The sequence below is a fragment of the Acomys minous genome (genome assembly GCF_964271855.1).
Source record: "Acomys minous genome assembly, chromosome: 11".
In the NCBI taxonomy this organism is placed as follows: domain Eukaryota; kingdom Metazoa; phylum Chordata; class Mammalia; order Rodentia; family Muridae; genus Acomys; species Acomys minous.
In genome coordinates, this window is record NC_140492.1 from 103369125 (window position 1) to 103388749 (window position 19625).

A 19625-nucleotide genomic window follows, 5' to 3' on the forward strand; every position below is an offset into this window, starting at 1 on the left:
GCATCAGCCTGCAAGTTTAGTGGAATGCCAAGCTGCTCATGGGAACAGACCGGCTGCAGCTGGAGAAACAGAACTGTACCCAGGAACTTTCCCCAGAGAGCTGACCTGGCAGAGGTGTGGGGTTCCAGGGTCAGGGGCTGGCTTCCGGATCCTGGCAGCTCTGAAAAGAAGGAACATGTGTGTTCTCTGCTTCTGGGGAGGTCGGGAGGCACCCACCCAGCAGGCTGCAGGGTCTCCAGAGACGGAACTCAGGGCTGCTTGAGGGTCTCTGTGACCAATAAGGACAAGTTGACTTCCCTGACTGCCTTCTGGGGTGGGCTAAGGGCTCAGAGGATGTAATATAAAAGTATGGAAGCAGTGAAGTGAGGAATGTGCCATAAAAGAGAAAAATGAAAAATGAAAGCCATAAGAGAAATGAAAATTATTGGATCAAGAATGAAGAACGGTAAATGTCATAGCACTTGATAATTTTTCTAGCAGACACTGTAAAAGTTTCCGTATGCATCCTCCCCTTGTCACAAGTCCTAGGCGCATGAGGGAATGTGTCATTTGGGAGCTGGTGTTGCATATGCACACACACACACACACACAAAAGCAGAAATACAACACTCCTCCAGGAGAGTCTGAGCACACGGGCAGAGTTTTCTGCGTGGGCTCGGATGGAGAAGTGCCGCTCTATCGGCTTTTATTTATGTGGAAAGCTTTAAACGCAATCATTTAATTGTTCTTTGAAAGTTCATTTTCACAGCATTTACTCCACTGGGTCCTGTTTATAAAACTCCTCTCAGCTATTCAGCTATGAAAATAAACCATGACCCATGTGCTCTGCAAAGGTTTGCTGAAAGTGGCAATGCGCCTGAAAGATGTTTCCGTTGAAATCCACAGAAGTGTTAGTTTGGGGGGAGGAAAATCAAGAGTATTTGTTTTAACTGTGTGTCTTAAGTGCGTGCCTGTCTTCTTAAACTGTTAATACAGAGAGGATAAGCAGTGGCTCTAACGGGGATGGCGGTGGTTTGGCTAACCACACGCATGACCTAATTCAAGTTTAATACACAAGTGGTATTTTTATTAGCTTGTAAAGAGCCAGGTATTTGCAAACTGTTCTGAGTAGCGGAGGAACTGAAGTTTTAAAAAGTGAAGTGGCGCTTATGTTTGCTTTCAATTTCTCCTCCTCTTAATTACTGTACATGTCTCCAATTCCAAGCCATGTAGCCATTATTTTTAATTAATTTGTGATACAGTTAGTAGTAAATAAAAGGGTAAAGATTCTGATACATCCAGGATTAGAAATAAATCTTGGTCTTCTTCTCAGGGGAAGCGACTCAACACCTACACTCGCCAAACTCAGGCGGAAAGGGGAGGATTTCTTCTCGTGTGTATCCCACAGTCAGCATCTCCTGTCTTACCATACCATGGCTATCATTTGTATTAAGTCTAACCAATACTCGGGAAAGTGAGCACTGAGCTACCAACAGAAGGCCCGGCTTTTAAAGTTCTTCTCTGACAGGAGCACACAGTGGCAACCACACAGACAATATGAAACGCTCTGTCAGACCCCTCCGGGCATGTGTGTGTCACAGAACACGGTGCCAATCCTGTCCCCACACAGTTGTCAAATGGAGAAGCAAAGCTAGTGGGAAAGTGAACCTAGAAAGTGTGATATGGGCAAAGCTTTAAATTTACCGTTTTCTTTGGCAACACTGAAACTTAATGGTTTGTTGGCTAGCTGGCCCCTGCGTCAGCTCTGGCTTGGCACTTCCAGTCAGCTGAAAAGGCACTCAAGGAAAGACACGTCAGGTTACTTGTCACAAATCACACAGATCAACAGCATCAGAGACTCAAATATGTATACTAGCTTTTAATTTTGGGGTTTTTTAAATATAAATGTGTTGATTTGTGTGAGTTCACATACGTGTGCACATGCATGCGTGAATGTGTACGTGCACGCACACACACGTACACGTGTGCACACCACAGCATGGGTCCTGCAGGTTGAACTCAAGTTGTCAGGCTTGACAGTGTGTGCCCTTACCAGCTGAATCATCCTGCTGGCCCCATGTTCACTATTCTATATATAAGTAATAGATATTTCACGTAGAAAACTTAGGCATTAAAGATGAGGCAAAAAGAGAAATAATATTCATGAAACACTCAAAAATTACCCAACTAAGATTGGCAATTTTCTCTACAGTGCATATATCTATGTAATACATATATACTTGTGTATATATATTTATATATACTTATGTATATACTCACATATACATATACAAATTTTCTGAATGAAGATATACTTACAACTTCTTTTTGCTGTTTATTCAATAAAACACCAAGAATGCCAGCTGAGTATGCTGGCATATCCCTTTAATCCCAGCACTCATGAGGCAGAGACAGGTAGAGAGAGCTCTGTGAGTTCAAGGCCAGTCTGATCTGTCCAGGACAGCCAGAGCTCTGTTACATAGAGAAACTCTGTCTCGAAACAAACACTCACGAATCTCTTTTTATATGAATCTATTTTATTTTTTATAAAGATTTATTTTTATTTTGTGTGGGTGTTTATCGGCATGTATATATGTACACTATATGCATGCCTGGTGACCATAAAGTCCAGAAGAGGGCACTAAATCCCTGAGCTGGAGTTACAGAGTTGTGAACCATCATGTGGGTTCTGGGAACCTAAGCCGGGTGCTCCTGACTGCTGGGCCATCTGGTCCACCCTGGAACAGGGTCTTGCTATCCTGGGGACTTGCTCTATGATTGTGCTTTAATGTAAAAAAAAAAAACTCATCGTTCTCAGTCTTACACGCTGTGCAGTGTGTTTATTAACAAAAACATCAAGTGAACATTATCTAATGTGTTTACTACATTTCATCACTCGACGTGCGCATGTGCACATCAGCTGAGCTCATCAGAGCTAGAGATAGTTCCAGCAGTCGCTTCTTGTCTTTGACCGCGTGGATCATCTTGGCAGCAAGAATGTGCATCCTATGTTACTATTATGTAGCTTGGTTTTGTGGGACTCCTAACAGTGGGAGCAGGGGCTTTCCCTGACTCTTTTGCCTGTTTGGGGGGACTCTTTTCCTCCTACTGAGTTGCCTCACCCAGCCTTAGTATGAGGGGAGGTGCCTAGTCTTATTGCAACTTGTTATGCCGTGTTTGGTTGATGTCCCTGGGAGGCCTGTTCTTTTCTGAAGGGAAATGGAGGAGTGGATGGGGAAGGGAGGAAGAGACGGAGGACTGGGGGAAGAGGAGGGAGGGGACTCCGCGGTCAGGATGTAATATATGAGAGAATGAATTAATAATGAGAAGTATGCATATTCACTGAGCCATCTCTACAGCCCTGAGATGAGCATTCTTTTCTTTTAAAAAAGATTGGTTTTAGTTTAATTTTAGCTCTCTGTCTGTCTCTCTGTCTCTGTGTCTCTGTGTCTCTGTCTCCATCTCTGTGTCTCTGTCTCTCTCTCTCTCTCTCTGTCTCTCTCTCTCTCTCTCTCGTGTGTGTGTGTGTGTGTGTGTGTGTGTGTGTGTGTGTGAAACCCTTGGAAACAAATCCTTTCAGTCTTTCTAGCAAAACTCAGTCAAAGAGTTCCACTCACAAAATGTTAGTTTGCAGGACCAGGTTTCAGCTCTGGCCCTAATGGAGGGCGGGGGAAAAAAGCAAGTCCGGAAGCAAGGATATTTAAATTCCCATCAAGTTTTAGTTAGTGCATATAAGATAGATAGCTTTGCATTGGGAAGAGCAGAAGGCAGGGTCACGTTAGGGACGGCTTGCTGAAGGACGATAACACTACATCTAAAGTGATGTGAGCTATGCTTACAAAGACCTGGCCATACCCCGGAACACATCGCACTGGGGCTCTGATTTTAGTCCTACCCTCGTGATGACATGAGTGCGCTCCTTGTCTAAGTTTCACTTGCTGCCCCACTGCTTATCCTAGTTTCACAGGGCTGGCCTAAGAAACTAAAGCAACTAAGAACAGCACTCACTGAAGTGCTCAGGGGTACTTGTGCTTGGTGCTCTAATGAATACATGCCTTTAGGAATGAACATGAATGTTATCTGACTTTCTGGTGGGGGGCAGCTCTTTCTTAAAGTTGGGGTGTTTATTTGTGGATTTGCTAGAGTTCTTTGTTCTGTTTTGTTTTGTTTTGTCTTGTTTTATATTTTTGAGACAGGGTTGCTCTGTGCAGCCTTGGCTGTCCTGGACTCGCTTTGTAGACCAGGCTGACCTCAAACTCACAGAGATCTGCCTGCCTCTGCCTCCCAAGTGCTGGGATTAAAGACATGAGCCACCATGCCCGGCTCAAGTTCTTTGTTCCTCCATCCTCACAAAATATGCCCAGGATAGAGATAGGTCGCCAGATAGTACTGCTCCAAGCCAAGAATAGTACCTGGCCACAAAAACTGGTAAATCAATATTTGTGGTTACAACCTCCGTTATTTGTGGTGGCCCAGCCTTGTGACAGAAGGTCACTCAGCCGAGAGCCGTCTTCCTTCTTCTCATAACGTCTCTGCTCTGGATTTGGTTCCAGCCATCCTCCGTTACCTGAAGGACGATGGGAAGATCCATTTGGTGGTTTTCAACAACTTGCAGCTGGCTGATGGGAGGCGCCACAGGATTCTCCTGAGACTGAGCAACTTACAGAGAGGGGCCGCCTCCGTAGAACTCTACCTGGACTGCACCCAGGTGGATTCGATGCACAACCTCCCCAGAGCCTTTTCTGGCCTCACCCAGAACCCAGAGTCCATTGAATTGAGGACGTTCCAGAGGAAGCCACAGGTAGGAACCCACAAACAGTTCTCCAAGGTGGAAAATGGGCTTCCGTGGCCCAAGGCACAAAGGCCTATGCTAAGGAGAATGTGTCAGATCATCCCTGTTTTCCAGTGCTCTGTATTAGAGTCACTTGGGGACTTGCAAAGCATTTGTTAGATAGCCCCCCTTAATACAGAGTAAATTGGAATCTAAGGATCTAGGCATCAGTGTTTTTAAATTCATATTTAATAGGAATTCAAAATTGAGAACTTCTATTCCTGGTGAAATAAATAGATTCCCTGGAGTTGGCTTTTCAAACAATTGTAAAATTCAGAAAAGGTAGCTAAAATAAGTAAATCACCTTTGTCTGATAGGACCATGTATTTTCTTTTTTTTTTTTTTTAAAGATTTATTTATTTATTACATATAGTGTTCTACCTGCATGTACACCTACTTGCACACCAGAAGAGGGCACCAGATCTCATGTTAGAAGGTTGTGGGCCACCATGAGGTTGCTGGGAATTGAACTCAGACCTCTAGAAGAGCAGACGGTGCTCTTAACAGCTGAGCCGTCATCTCTCCAGCCCAGGACCATGTATTTTCACTCCTTCTATAATGTTGTTATTTATTATTTTAATGCCAATGACAAAGAATGATTGATAAGTGCCATTGGTTGAGAAGCACAAGAAACAACATTTTATTTCACTGATACTGGAAAAACATTCAGTAACAAAGGTATGCCCGATGATGGCTTTGTTCAATGTACTCTCAAAAAAAAAAAAACCTCCCATCAAGTCTGTCTTCTGTTTCATGCCATGTTGGTGGGATTTTTTTCTTAATTGCCCTATCAGCAACCCTGCTATAGTAATTGTCACATTTTTTAGAGGGTTTGTTTTTGGTTTTGTTATTGTTTTTGCTGTGAGGTTCTTTGACTTCTATAAAGAACTGGACGTCTTCATCCTCTGAATCGGTTATATCCAGTCACAGCTCTTGAGCTCTGTCTAGTACAGAAAGCAACAGCACCATCATCATCAGTAGCTAAGACGATCTGTTGGGCCACAGTGCTGTGGTGCCCTGCAACTCCATGTTCATTTTCCATATCTATTTTTCTGTTTTATTATATGTGCTTTAGCCATAGGCTGGCTGGGCCCACCCTACAAAGATGCAGGGGATAAGCAGTGGTTTCCATTGCTAGTAGGACCGCAGTGATGTTTTAGATCATGGTGTGAAAACCCTAAAGTTGATCCTAGAACTCTGTTCATGTGTATCATTAAGTATTGTTAAGTAGAAACATTGTTAAGTAGAAATTCCAAGAAAGCTGAACTCTACAGGACACTTGGTTTTCATTCTGGTTTTTAATCATTCATAAAGACAAATTTTTATTTTATAGAGAAGGCAACTAATGACTAAAAAAGATATGAGGGGTTTTATTTCTCAGACCCCAAGTCACCCAAAAGGGAACAGCAATCAAAAGTATGGCCACTGATTATTTTAGAAAATAATGGTGTCCACAGTCAAATAAACCAGTTGCTGAAAGTCAGTTCTCAGTATGACAAGATCTCACAAACTATACTCAGATTCTTCTCAAAAGTTCTGCCATCTTAGACTATCCTTAGGACCTTGGTCTCCACGGCCACATGGAGTCAGGTAGTCAACAAAGGGACTCGCTTTAGACATAGAGACCAGACCTACCCAAAATCCTGCCTCCCTGGGCCACACAATCTGACAACCAACACGGTGCTCGTTACTAGGTTGAATAAACCTTATGAACTTAAAAAAAAAAAAAAAAAAAAAAAAACAGAATTCCTCGGCAAATGCTTACTTAATCAAAAATACCAACGTTCACTTCACATAAGCAGCTGACATAAACTTTTTCTGCCATAGTCACATCAAACAAATGAGTACAAGGTGAAAACAGTCAGGAGACTGAGTTTGTGACCAAGGGGAGACTGGAGGGAAAAAAAAGCAAGAACATGGTGGTGATAAGTACCTAGCGATCACAGAATATAGTTACTCATTCCTGTGGCCCAAATAAGTCAGGAGCTTGTTGGGACAGCCTGGAGCCAAGACACCCTAAGAACAGCACGGTTTTGAGCTGAACCGTTGTTTTATTGTAATCTAAACACTATAAGTAAACCCCCAGCAGCCCTTGAGAGGTTCCTGCCACAGATTAGCATGTTTATTACTGTGACAGAAAACCCCCCTTTCCGATGCCAGGATTCTCCTAGGCAGCTGGCAACTTCCGCATTTGCTTCGGTCAGAAAGGTGGGCCACACAGGCTTAAGGGAAAATGTGAACCTACAGGAAATTATGTAAACGCCTTGTTCCAAGCACACAGGGCTACTCTGTTAAAGCCTGTCTGCTTTTGAATGGTGGCAGTGATCTGTGGTACATGTGCACTCTCCCCACCCCCACCCCCATCCCCCCCCCCTCTCTCCCAGGACTTCTTGGAAGAGCTGAAGCTGGTGGTGCGGGGCTCGCTGTTCCAGGTGGCCAGCCTACAAGACTGTTTCCTGCAGCAGAGTGAGCCGCTGGTTGCCACAAGCACAGGTGTGGGCTCCTGGGCAGTGTGCACACGCTCAGCAACACAGGTCTCAGGTGTCAAGGCTCCTAAGGAAGATGAGGCCCCCTAACCCACCTATGTGCTGAGAGCACAGTAGCCCCAGATTGCACATCTGGACAAATGAGGTTCCTGGACAAAATCCAGGCCAAGGAATCGCCTCACTGACCTTTCATTTTTATAACTCACAAATTTGGACCAACTAGCCAACAACATTAGCAGCATCATTTTGTTAGCTGAAACTAGATACATTCCCCTAAATTAAATTCAGATGCCCGAGATTTTGAATCCTCTTGTCCTAGTGATTATCTGGAGAGTGTTTTGACTTTGAATCACTTAGAAATGCCATCCCCCCGACCAGACATGGAGGCGCATACCTATGTTCCCAGCACTCAGGAGGCTGAGGCAGGAGGATTGCCAGTTTGATATCAGTCTGCACTATAGAGTAAGACCCTATCTCAGAAAACCCCAAGGGCTAGGCCTGTAACTAGAGTGCTTCGCAGAGCATGTACAAGGAAGGCCCTTGGTCCCTAATCTGCTGAACCATGCAACACTGGCTGAATGTTCCTTACCTTTGGCTCTTCCCTCAGGAGACTTTAATCGACAGTTCTTGGGTCAAATGACACAATTAAACCAGCTCCTTGGAGAAGTGAAGGATCTCCTGAGGCAGCAGGTGAGCAATAAAGCCATCATGAGGCAAGTCCCGAGCATTAGAATAGCAGCTTCCGTGCTGGTGGGTGGAGCGGCAGGTCAGCACAGGCAGGGAGCTTAGACTGGGGACGCCTCACAAAACCCTACACAGCCCTCCAGCCCAAGGCTCGGTCGGAAGGAAAGAGGGGGAGCCTGCTTGCCGGGAGCCTCCATGGCCAAGGCTGTGGGGAAGCCATCGCAGGCTCCTTGAGTACTATAGGACCCTTTCTTGGGCAGCTCTACAAGGACACTGTCATTCTGGGCAAACTTTTCTTTCTATTTCTAAAGGTCAAGGAAACATCGTTTTTACGAAACACTATTGCCGAATGCCAGGCTTGTGGTAAGTGCTTCTGTGGTGACTTGCTCATTCTGAGGGTGGCGGTACAGACGGGGGGGGGGGGGGGGGGATCTGAAGCGAGGTCACGTGACTGCAGCTTCTGGGAGCTCTGCACAGGGGTTAATGGGAAGGGGGAAAAAATATGGGGAAGCCAAATTTCATTTTGCGTCCTATGTATTCCACATGAGTTAATACGTCTCTGGATTGAACGGCTCTTGTTTTCTAGGTCCTCTGAGTTTTCAGTCCCCAACCCCGAACACACTGGTGCCCGTAGCTCCTCCAGCGCCCCCAACTCGCCCAACGCGTCGCTGTGACTCTAGCCCCTGTTTCCGAGGTGTCCGATGTACGGACACCAGGGATGGCTTCCAGTGTGGACCGTGCCCAGACGGTTACACGGGCAACGGGATCACCTGTTCCGACGTGGACGAGGTAATGCTCAGCCGGGCAGAGTGGGACCTCCTCTCCCGGTTTCTTTCTGGTCACTGTGGAACATGAAGCCATACTGTGTATCAGGGGCCACCTGGGTTGTGTCCTCGGGGCTCCAGGGGACTTCCTTATGGATGCCTGGAGTCCCTGAGACACAATGAGTGGCAGCAGGAAAGCATAACACACAGCCGTAGCCATGATTGTCACGTTGCTCTGGGTTCCCAGATTTTTTTTAACTTGGCCACATTGCTACGTTGCTGTAGTTTCTACTTTCTACTCCAACATCTGTTGACTATTTCTCTAAAGCAATCTATCGTTGAAGTGCGCATGTGTGGGAACTAAGGGTTGGAGTAAGGGTCCTTGCTCCAGAAATTGTTGTATCTTTCTTTGGGCTTAAAATAAAGGAACAAGCCGGGCGTGGTGGCGCACGCCTTTAATCCCAGCACTCGGGAGGCAGAGGCATGCGGATCGCTGTGAGTTCGAGGCCAGCCTGGTCTACAAAGCGAGTCCAGGACAGCCAAGGCTACACAGAGAGACCCTGTCTTGAAAAACAAAAAAAAAAACAAAAAAATAAATAAATAAAATAAAGGAACAGAGGGAATTTCACAGCAAGCGGATCCATTAGGAAGGCCTGAGAGTAGCCGAAGTGCCCAACAGGGAAGCCGGCGAGAGCATGCTTGTACTGTACAGCAAGCAGGCAGAGCCTTGGCAGAACTTTCATCCAATGCCAAGGCTGCTCACATAACAGGACCCATAGCTGGTGGCAAAGCTGCCTCCAAAATGTGCCTTTCCAGCAGCAGTAAGAGTAAGGGAGCGCCTCTCAAATGGGCCCTGAAGACTAACAGCTGCTCAGCTGACTGCAGGTCTGGTCTCCCGCACCCGCACCCAAACCTGCACCCCCCGCATCCGCACCAGCACCCGCACCCCCATGCTCGCCCCATAGTGTAAAGCGAGGCTGGTCTCTTAAGAATCCCTCACTTGGAGAGCTGATACGGCACGTGTTCCACAGAACTGTATCTGGTTTTTATCTGTGAGCTGGAATTTTCCTCCTTTGTGAAAGGGCAGGAACTGCTCATGTTTTTTACATTAGCTAAAGGGTTTTTGGTTTTTAATAGATATCAGAACCATCTTGTAGGCTCTTTTAGGTGGCCTTTGGAATAGTCATGGCCTGGACAGGGCAGAGAGGCGGACCCTCCCTAAAGAACCCTGTCTAGCTGTAGAAATTTCCACTTAAGGCTCCCAGATGCTCTAAAAGCCCCCTGAGGACCAGCCTTTCCCAGGGAATCCTTAAAACACCGGGGAGCTTGCCACACCTGGACACAGCCTGGCTAATGTTAAAGCACAACTTAAAGTTGGCGGAGCCTCATCTGCAATGTAATAAACAACCACAGGGCAACCCAAATTGGGGGAATCGGGCATTCAACAGCTAACTATGTTAGTGGAAAATTTAATCTCCACAGGATATAAAGGAATAAATAAGTGTATGTAAACAGACGGTGGGGAGCTCCAGGTTATTTTCCCCCACGGAACTAAAGACTGAACAATTTCTTTCCCCAGTGCAAATACCATCCCTGCTACCCAGGTGTGCGCTGCGTGAACTTGGCTCCGGGTTTCAGCTGTGGCGCATGCCCAGTAGGCTTCACTGGGCCCATGGTGCAGGGTGTTGGGATCAACTTCGCTAAGACCAACAAGCAGGTGAGCAGAAATGGTGGGGTTTTTTTCCATTCACTTTTCATTATCAGGCAATTTCCCCAGCTTATCAGCCTAACCCTTACCACCGTGAGCAGCCAGTGCCCTGTGGAGTATGGCACAGTGTGGTGAGGGAAAGTTATCTTGACTCATTGCCGAGAGGCATATATGCCCGTAAAGTCTAGAAGAGGACGCTGTTAAAGCTGGGGTAATGGAGTATTGCTAGTAAAGCAGTAAATGCGGAATAGGGGCCGCGCAGACTGATTTCAGACTCACTCTCTTGACAGCCTTCAGACATCTTGTCCTGCAGAAGAAATTGTGAATCTGAGAGGCAAATAAAAAGCTTGGGGAAATTAGATCACTTTATAGAGCCGTTGTTGCCAATCAGAAGGCGCTTTAAGATGAGAGGATTTGAAGAGCTGAGATAACCCTCCCCCCCCCCCCAGGAAGCCTAGCCTTCTTCTTATATAAGCTATAAATTGCCAGAAAGCACCTCAGTACCGCATGCCAGTGTCCATTTATCTCCGAAAGCTCTGTGCTATCTGGCCGTTATTTAACCAACTGACTGTGAAATGCTTTTTGATGTTTTTTTGGCCCTTAAAAATGGCTGGTCTATAAATATATTTTACTACCTTGGGGAAATTATTAGCTTTGAAGAAGGGCAAGGGGGTCATTATTTCCTTGCTGCTTGTCAGAGGATTCTGGAGGGCATCACTTTTCAGGCTAGGAAGAGAAAAAAAAAAAAAAAGCAAACCAGACACAGGAATGACAAGGAGCCACTGGGATAATGAGCCAAGGTTTTCTTCTAAGGATAAAATCTCTCAGACTAAATCAAGGAGAAGAGGCAAAATGCCATATAAAACACTTGATAAGCTCGTAAGGGGCCGTTCCTAGTGGACATATGAATCCATATATATTAATAGTTAATATATATATATACATATATAGGAATTCCTAAGCCTAATTATGCATGTCTGTCTGTCTGCCTTTCTGTCTCTGTCTCTCTGTCTCTCTGTCTGTCTCTCTGTCTTTCTCTCTCTGTGTGTATGAGAAAGTGAAGGAATCACTTTGATAAAACTTTATGATGAGTTTTAATGAATTGCCACTTTAGTAGCAGTGTTTCCAGGCCTGTAAGGGATGTCAGTGCCACACCAGCTCATGGACCTGAGGAGCGAGGGCTGTCAGTATGAACGAGAGTACGGTGGTCATAAGTGTAGGAGACCTAGTATGCATGTATCTATCCTATCTAAAGCCAGGGTCCTCGGGGAACTTCCCTCCCCATGACACAGAGATGGAAAAAACATCAGTAGCTCAAAGGAGCACAAGAGATTGACTTCGCCTTTGGGACATGGTTGGCAAAGGTGAAAAACCGCCTGCCGTGCCCCACAGCACCAGGTTTCCACCGTTTACAGTTATAAACTCCGAGTCTGTGTTATCGGTAAAGCATAGCTATTCACATAAAACCTCCCTGAGGCAGTTACACCCCAGAGCTGCAGCCAACCTAAGACATAACAGATGTGTGTGCAGATGTGAGCACCGGGGCCAGGGAGTGCCCAAACCCAGGGCTGCTGTGAAGGAACTGCAATGAGGAAACTTGATAAACGTCAGCTGAATATAAGAGGATCTGTGCTGTGGCTAAAGAAAAGGTACTGTTAGGAAAAACTAGACACGTGTGAAAAGTATCCACACGAAGCTATCATCACTGTGTGTAGATGGTTTCAAGGCTGACCACTCTGCATTGGACAACCAACAGTGGGCTCATACCTCTCTGAGCAGTCAATAGTGGCCTGTAGTTCTTTGACTAGGGATGGGACCCCATGACACTCCCCCTGCCATGTTAATATAGCTGCTGATATCGCTAATGCTCTGGTCTTGTTTATACAGCCATTTCTAGAAGAGACTGTTTGCACAGAAGACTTCCGAGTACTCTGGCTCTTATAATATTTCCATCTCCTCTTCTTTAATGTTCTGTGAGTCATAGATGCAGAAGGTTTTTTGTGTATATGTATGCATATATATATGCATGTAACAAATATAATCAAAGAAAAAGAGGCTCTTAACTTGAGAGTCGTGGTGCATAGGAAGGGGCCTAGGGAGGTGACCTTAGAGAGTCTAGAGGAGGGAAGGGGAAGAGAAGTGATGTAATTCCATTCTTATTAGAAACATTTAAAAATGAAATTAAAAGCTCAATAAAAATTATTTTTAAAGTAAGGGAAAAGGGTATTATCAATTGAAAGTATAAGCCCTGAATTTAATCACTCAATAGATGACACATCTATGAAAATGTCACAACGGAGCACAGTGTTATGTATAGTTCATATATGGTAACAAAACCAGTTTTTCAAAACTCAGTGGATGGGTGAAACAAATTAGACACAACTAACTGGAGATTCACCAGCTGAAGGGCGAGTCTGAGACCACTTCTTGGAACTTAGCTAAGACACACAAAACAAGTGAGAGGTCTTATGAGACTCTCATGATTCCTCTGATGGTGGATCCGAAGAAGGACTAGAAATAACGAAACTGGAGAGAAGCTGAGAATTTTTTAGAACTGAAGGAAGACAGGAATCCTCAGACATGTGTTGGGGACCAAGTGGAAAAGAAAAGGTTCTCCTGACTAAAGGTTACTGAATAGATAAGTTATGCAAATATCTCCTCTGTCTGTGACCTGCATGAAGACAGTTAGCGCCTGCAATTAGATTAAGTGCACCAACGCCCAGAGAGCTAAAACAATCCCCATTCACCATTCTCCCTAAAACTCTTGTGTGCCTTTCCCCACATGTGGTGAGATAGGACTATTCATTTGCTTCTCTATTTAAGCAGAGGGTGAGATGTCTTTGAACTTTTACGCCTAGGTGTGCACTGACATTGACGAGTGCCAAAATGGAGCGTGCGTTCTGAATTCGATCTGCATTAACACTCTGGTAAGTATTTCTCAGGCTCGGAGGCAGGTGGGTGTGTGCACATCACAGCTCCAGACACGCACAGCACATGCACATACAGCATTTGATTGGGAGAATGAGGACAAGAGTCTGTGCTGAAGGCATGTTCACGGGTGGAACCATCTTGTAGTTCCTTTTTTATATTAATAAGCCAAGTTTTTTTTTAATCCTGTGTCAAAATTGTCTGGTTTTTAATGGTTATTTTTCCATCTCGTCGCTGTGAAAATAGTCACTGGACAAAAACAACTTAGGAAGGCACGGCTCTCTTAGGCTCACAGTCCGCTGTGGCTGGGAAGGTGCGGTAGTGAGTGTGGGGCAGCTGGTCTCTCTGTGCCCACAGGCAGGAAGCCAAGACAGGGGACTTCTGGTCTTCAAATAGCTCTCTCCTCTTGCCACCTTAATGTATGGGACCACTGAGGCTTGCACTGGGTGTTTCTTCCTTAGTTAAATCTTTCTGGAAACGTCTCTCACTGTACACCAAGAGCTGGGTCTCTGAGGGGATTCCAAATCCAGGTAAATTGATGGTGACGATCAAAAGCATCCTCAACATGAAAGGCCTGTTAGGTTGTATTAATGGTTCAGTAGTTTACTAGTGACGACAGAGTCATCAAACAGTTTTCTTTCTTTCTTTTTTTTTTAAATCAACTTTTCAATAGCCATTTGAATTAAATTTGGATGCTTAGAGCTTAGGGAAGCCTATAATTTCAATAATCCAGCATAGGTTTTATTTCTGGACATTCCTACTAACTGTGTGAAGATGGAAGACAGGACAGGAGGAATATCAGCAAACCAAGTTCTGATTCTTCTCAATCGTCACAACTTTTACAGAAAGGCTTGTTTCTAACTCCTCACAATTCTCTGGGAAAATGGTCCCTTTCCTAATTCCCTCCTTCCTTTAGGAATACCATGATAGCCTTTAACTCTCGTGAGAGCCCTATGAGTAAGCAGGAGTGTGTGGTGCCCAGTTTATCTGTTAAAAGACTGCCCCACAGGGATGCGGCGTAATTAGGCTGAGGCCACACAACTCCACGGGCTCCCAGTCTTGCTGCAGAGCCTGAGGCGTTCTCCATGATGCTGTGATCGCTTGGGAACATAACGGTACTTAGGCTTTTTAGCCCTTTCCAGGATAAAGCTTGTCTGCAGAAATAGACTTGGGAAACAAACAAACAAAAAAAAAACCAACCAACCAACCAACAAACAAACAAAACCAAAAGCCATGAAAAGGAACGAGTTGACAGCATGTCCAACCAAGCTGATAGATTATTTTTAAAACTGCTGGCATACAACACTTGGCATTGCCAGTCAAGAGGTCCAAATTTACTAAAACCTTCCAACTGTAAATTATTCTATCAGTTAAGCTTTGTGGATGAATACATTCTGAGGTACTGTCATAAAAGTATGGTGGGCATATTTTACAGTGCTATATTATTATATATGTAAAATGAACATTTGAACCAAAAGAGGGAAGGTCACACCTGTAATACCAGCACACAGGGGGCTGAGGCAACAAGATCACTCTAAATCCAAGGCTGCTCTGTGCTGCCTAGTGAGTTCCAGGTCAGCTTGAACTATAAAGTGATACTTTATCTAAAAACAAAACAAACAAAACGGTCACTACAATGAGGTGATAGCTGTGCCATGAAAATTAACTGTGGCAATTATTCACAATGCAGACACAAGTCATATCATTGAATCGTTCAAGGATATGCAATTTCTGGGCCAGCGAGATGGCTTGGCAGGTTAAAGTGCTTGCTGCCAAGCTTAGCATCCTATGTTCAATTCCTGGGACCCATCTGATGGAAGGAGAGAACTGACTCCCACAAGCTGTTTTCTGACCTCCACACACCCTACATGTCTCCCACTTCATATACACATATATAAATGTGTGTATGTGTATATATATATATATATATATATATATATATGTGTGTGTGTGTGTGTGTGCATATATATAATTTACTAATTGCATTTTAATAGAGCTGAAATAATGAGTAAAAATAGTTTGAGGTACTGAAAATGGTTCTGGGGTTAATGGCATTCACTGCTTCCACAGAGAACCAGGGTTTGGGTCCCAACATCCACACCGAGGCTCACAACTATCTATAATTTCAGTTCCAGAGGATCTGACACCCTCTTCTGGCCTCTGGAGGCACCAGGCATACATTTGGTGCTCATACAAACATACAGGCAAAATATCCATATACATGAAATATAAATAAATGAATATTTAGAAAGAACTCTGAAAACTATCCATATTAATATATTTTAATTTAAAAAAAAAAAGTTAGAAGTCGTCCCTAGCCTGTGAAGTGCCCTGTGGAGCCAACAGCTTCTTTGACTCTTCCCAGGTAACCCACCTCATCAGGACGTGTCAGTGCAAGCCATCACCATGTCTGTGTGTGTATAAAAGCCAAAGGAACTATTATCTTTAATCTAGCTTTTTAATCAAGCAATTTTCCTATCGCCAGAGTGAACTCTGTCCTTCTGCCTCCCAGGACCTCACTGGACCCTTCAGCATGTTCCCCCTTTCCCTCTACTGGGGAGCTGGTCACCATCCAGCCTTCTCCACCTCCAGGCCCGGTTGTCTAATGGCTGCGTGGCCACTCGCAGCTTCCAGCCTGGTGGGTGGTAGGGTCCACCAACATGCGCAGGAGGTTGCAAGCTACGAATCCTTACGCTCAATCCTGGTACAGCCGAGTGGAGACAAAAGATCTTTGCTCAACTCCAGCTTTGTCCCCTCTAGGGATCTTATCGCTGTGGGCCCTGCAAGCCAGGGTACACTGGGGATCAGACGAGGGGATGCAAGGCTGAAAGGAACTGCAGGAACCCAGCGCTGAACCCGTGCAGCGTGAACGCACAGTGCATTGAAGAGAGGCAGGGGGATGTGACGTGTGTGGTAAGCCCTTGGTTTGCTTCATGGTTTCTTCCCCTTCCTTTTGAAGCGCAACCCTTCCCCAGTTTCTACTTGCTTCGGGGTGAAAGTGTGCTGAAAATTCAAAGTTGTAGCCAAGACCATCACAGAATAGACTATAAATGGCTCAGTTAAGTTTCTGAGCCACAATCCGAGGCCCAGCTGACCATAATCTCCCCTTGTCTGTCTTGGCTGAGGAGCAACCAGCCACTTGGGCACCTGAGTGGTGGAGTCCCTGAGGGACACCAATGCACTGTGACCATCTGTGGACATTTTGCCTAAAATGCCAACAGCAGAGAGATGGGAGAGCCTCCTGCCCTCTCCCACGGCTCTGTCCTGCGGTTGTATACTTCGTGGCATACCAATTGTCGTTCATAATTGTCCTCACTTTTTAGACATCCATTGTTATGCTGGGTGGGAGGGCATAGGTGAATAGGGGCAAGGGTAGAAACTTAGAAATCAGACTCCCACGAAGGAGTGGCACCTTCTCCTATTTCCCTCCTGACCCCGATGCAGGCATAGCTCGGTGAATGGTCAGTCTTCTATCCATCCCTAGTCCTGGGGCCCTGGCTCTTAGCTCCGCCCTTTTTATAAAGAAGCCTTCTTCCCAGGACCCATTCTGGAATCCCGGGACCATAGTCCTCAGGGGTCTTAGGCACTCACGGGGCTAGCGTCTCAGCTGGCTTCAGTTGCTTCTTTCTCTGTTATGGGGCTCCAGGGGGGGACAGTAGGAGAGCTTCACCTGTGTTCCCATGACCACGGGGAGCCCCTCTGAACAGCAGGCTAGGTGTGGCAGCACACACCTGTGATCCCACCTCTGTGAGTTTAGAGCCAGCCTGTTCTACGTCAACAGTTAGTTCCAGGCTAGCCAGAGCTGTGCAGTGAGATCCTGCTTTAAAAAAAAAAAATCTCCACATTCCACCTCAAACTTACACTTCTTTATCATTCTGGCTGGAAATTTCCCCCAAGTCATCTTATCATTTTTCAAATCAGAAAAGAAGACTGAAAACTATAGTAATAATAATTAATAATAATAAAAGTATAATAAAGTCAACCCTCCATATCAGAGAAGGTCCAGAGAAAGGAGTGCCTTCTGTCAGAGAGAAAAAAAGAACACAGTTTTCCCCCATTCCTAAGGGTTGCACATGTTATTGTAGACACACACACATACATTTTATTAAAAAGTCCTTGAAAAGCAAGTATATATCTCCGCTTAAATTCTCATTTTCTTAAATTCTCATGAGCAAATTGATGGCTCCTCCGGGATGGTGGGTGATGGGGCTCTTAATATGTTTTTGAATTTGTAATAAGGCACAACGACAGATGGTAAAGGATTAATAAACTCGGTGTGACTACTAAAATAATTTAATCTGCCAGAAAATGGCTCATTAAAAATGTATTTGTTCCTGGAGGAAATTTTTTCCTCATTAAAATGAGTGGAGGACCGGACCCACAGCTGAACTTTCCAGGCCTTGCCAAGGCGCTGCAGAATTCCTTGAGTGGGACTTTGGGGCTGAGGGGGGGAGGGGGGGCTTTGGGGGAGGGGCCTCTGACGTGAGGGGCGGGGCCTGACTCAGGCTGCACAAAGAGAGCGGAAGGAGGACGACAGGGGTGTTACTAGCCAGAAAACACCTTATTGCTACAGAGATACCAGGAAATTTCTCCGCTGCGGGTCCTGGCTCTCCTCTGCCTCTGAACCCTCTTCTCTTCTTTTAGCTCTGGTTGCAGGCCTGCTTTTCCTCTCCCGCACTGGCGCCTCCCTGACTTCCTTGGTGCCTGACTCTGTCTCCTCTCTTCCTCTTCCTACCCTCTTCCTCCCAACCCTACAACCATCCCTCACCTCCCCCCCCTTCACTGGAGTTGATTCTTAGGCCCCACCTCACACACAGCAGCTATTAGGAAGGGGTTCCTCTTTCCTTGGTGAGTTAGACATCCTAGCTGGGGGGGGGGCACCTTTGGATATGGGTTTTATGCAATGGAGAACTCAAAAGTGCACATTAGCTAAAATGTAAGCTGTAAAAAGTCGGAAGGGGACAGTCGAGGTTAGTGCTCCCACTCTGAGAGCCTGAGCAAGGTGCTGACCCAGGCTGAGCTCATGTGCCTCTTACATAAAAGGGACAGTGATGACCTTGCCTTGTCTTCTTAAGGACTGGAGAAAATGGCTGGGGAAATCCACTTTAGAGAAACTGTTGGCAGATAAGCCAGAGAAGTGACTCAGCAGGTAAAGGTACCCGCTACCAACTTTAAACACACACACACTCTCTCTCTCTCTCTCTCTCTCTCTCTCTCTCTCTCTCTCTCTCTCTCTCTCTCTCTCTCTCCCCCTTAACCTTCTGTCCAACATTATAATTTTAAACACTGAACAAAAGTGTTACTTCCCTCTTGAACTACTGGCAATGGTGCTTACAGTTGGCTTTCTGGGCAGCAGGATGCTCAAGGGGAGATATGGAGGAGGGGAAGGCACACAGGCACAGCACTGACTGCACAGGTGGGAACCACCTCTGTACAAAGAAAAGGGTTATAAATAGAGACAAAGCACCTTAAAGTTTCTCTCCTTGGGTGGAAATTAACACACACGCACCCCAAGTATCTTCAGAACTGGAAAGATGGCTCAGCAGTCCTGAGTTAAATTTTTCAGCACCCTTGTGTGGCTCACAACCTGCAACTATAGTCCCGGAGGACACGCGATGCCTCCTTCCGGCCCCCAAGGGCACCTGCTCCTACATGGTACACAAACACTGATTGTTTGACTCTCTGGCCAGCAGGCCCTAGCGAGGTCCCAGATGCCCCCTCTACAGCATTGAAATTACAGACATGGGCTGCGGCACCTAGCCTTTTCCGTGGGTGCTGGGGGACCCTTGTGCAGCAAGCATCTTACTAAGACTGAGGCATGGTTTCAGGGAGACAGAATCTCATGTAGCCCAGGCTGGCTTTTAACTCACTATGTAGCTAAGGATAACCTCGATACACCTGCGTGTGTCTCCTAGTCCTGAGATTACAAGCATGGTTCACCATGCTTAGCACCTCTCAGTTGTTAAATCCCACCCCACCCAGGATGTGGGGCTCCCGGGTCTTCCCCTGGGGACCCTCACATGGGAGCAGAGGCCGAGCCCGTCACCTGCCTCCTTGGGGGCTGTTTTTTCAAGCCTCTAACGGCCTCTCCCTTCACAGTGTGGTGTTGGTTGGGCCGGTGACGGCTATATCTGTGGGAAGGACGTGGACATTGACAGTTACCCCGACGAAGAGCTCCCGTGCTCTGCCAGGAACTGCAAGAAGGTAAGGAGGTGAAGAAATACCCTGTGGACTTCCAAAGCCAT

General features: G+C 45.8%; 1 protein-coding gene across 1 annotated transcript in view; it reads left to right on the forward strand.

Moving 5' to 3' along the window:
* The window catches only part of THBS4 (thrombospondin 4), a 42978-nt gene that overhangs the window by 11436 nt on the left and 11917 nt on the right, over positions 1 to 19625 (forward strand). Inside the window, exons 3-11 of the mRNA XM_084801657.1 lie at positions 4533 to 4780; positions 7195 to 7303; positions 7904 to 7986; positions 8292 to 8343; positions 8567 to 8769; positions 10324 to 10461; positions 13311 to 13379; positions 16141 to 16293; positions 19480 to 19584. Coding sequence (XP_084657783.1) covers positions 4533 to 4780; positions 7195 to 7303; positions 7904 to 7986; positions 8292 to 8343; positions 8567 to 8769; positions 10324 to 10461; positions 13311 to 13379; positions 16141 to 16293; positions 19480 to 19584 — 1160 coding nt within the window. The remainder of the gene's footprint in view (positions 1 to 4532; positions 4781 to 7194; positions 7304 to 7903; positions 7987 to 8291; positions 8344 to 8566; positions 8770 to 10323; positions 10462 to 13310; positions 13380 to 16140; positions 16294 to 19479; positions 19585 to 19625) is intronic.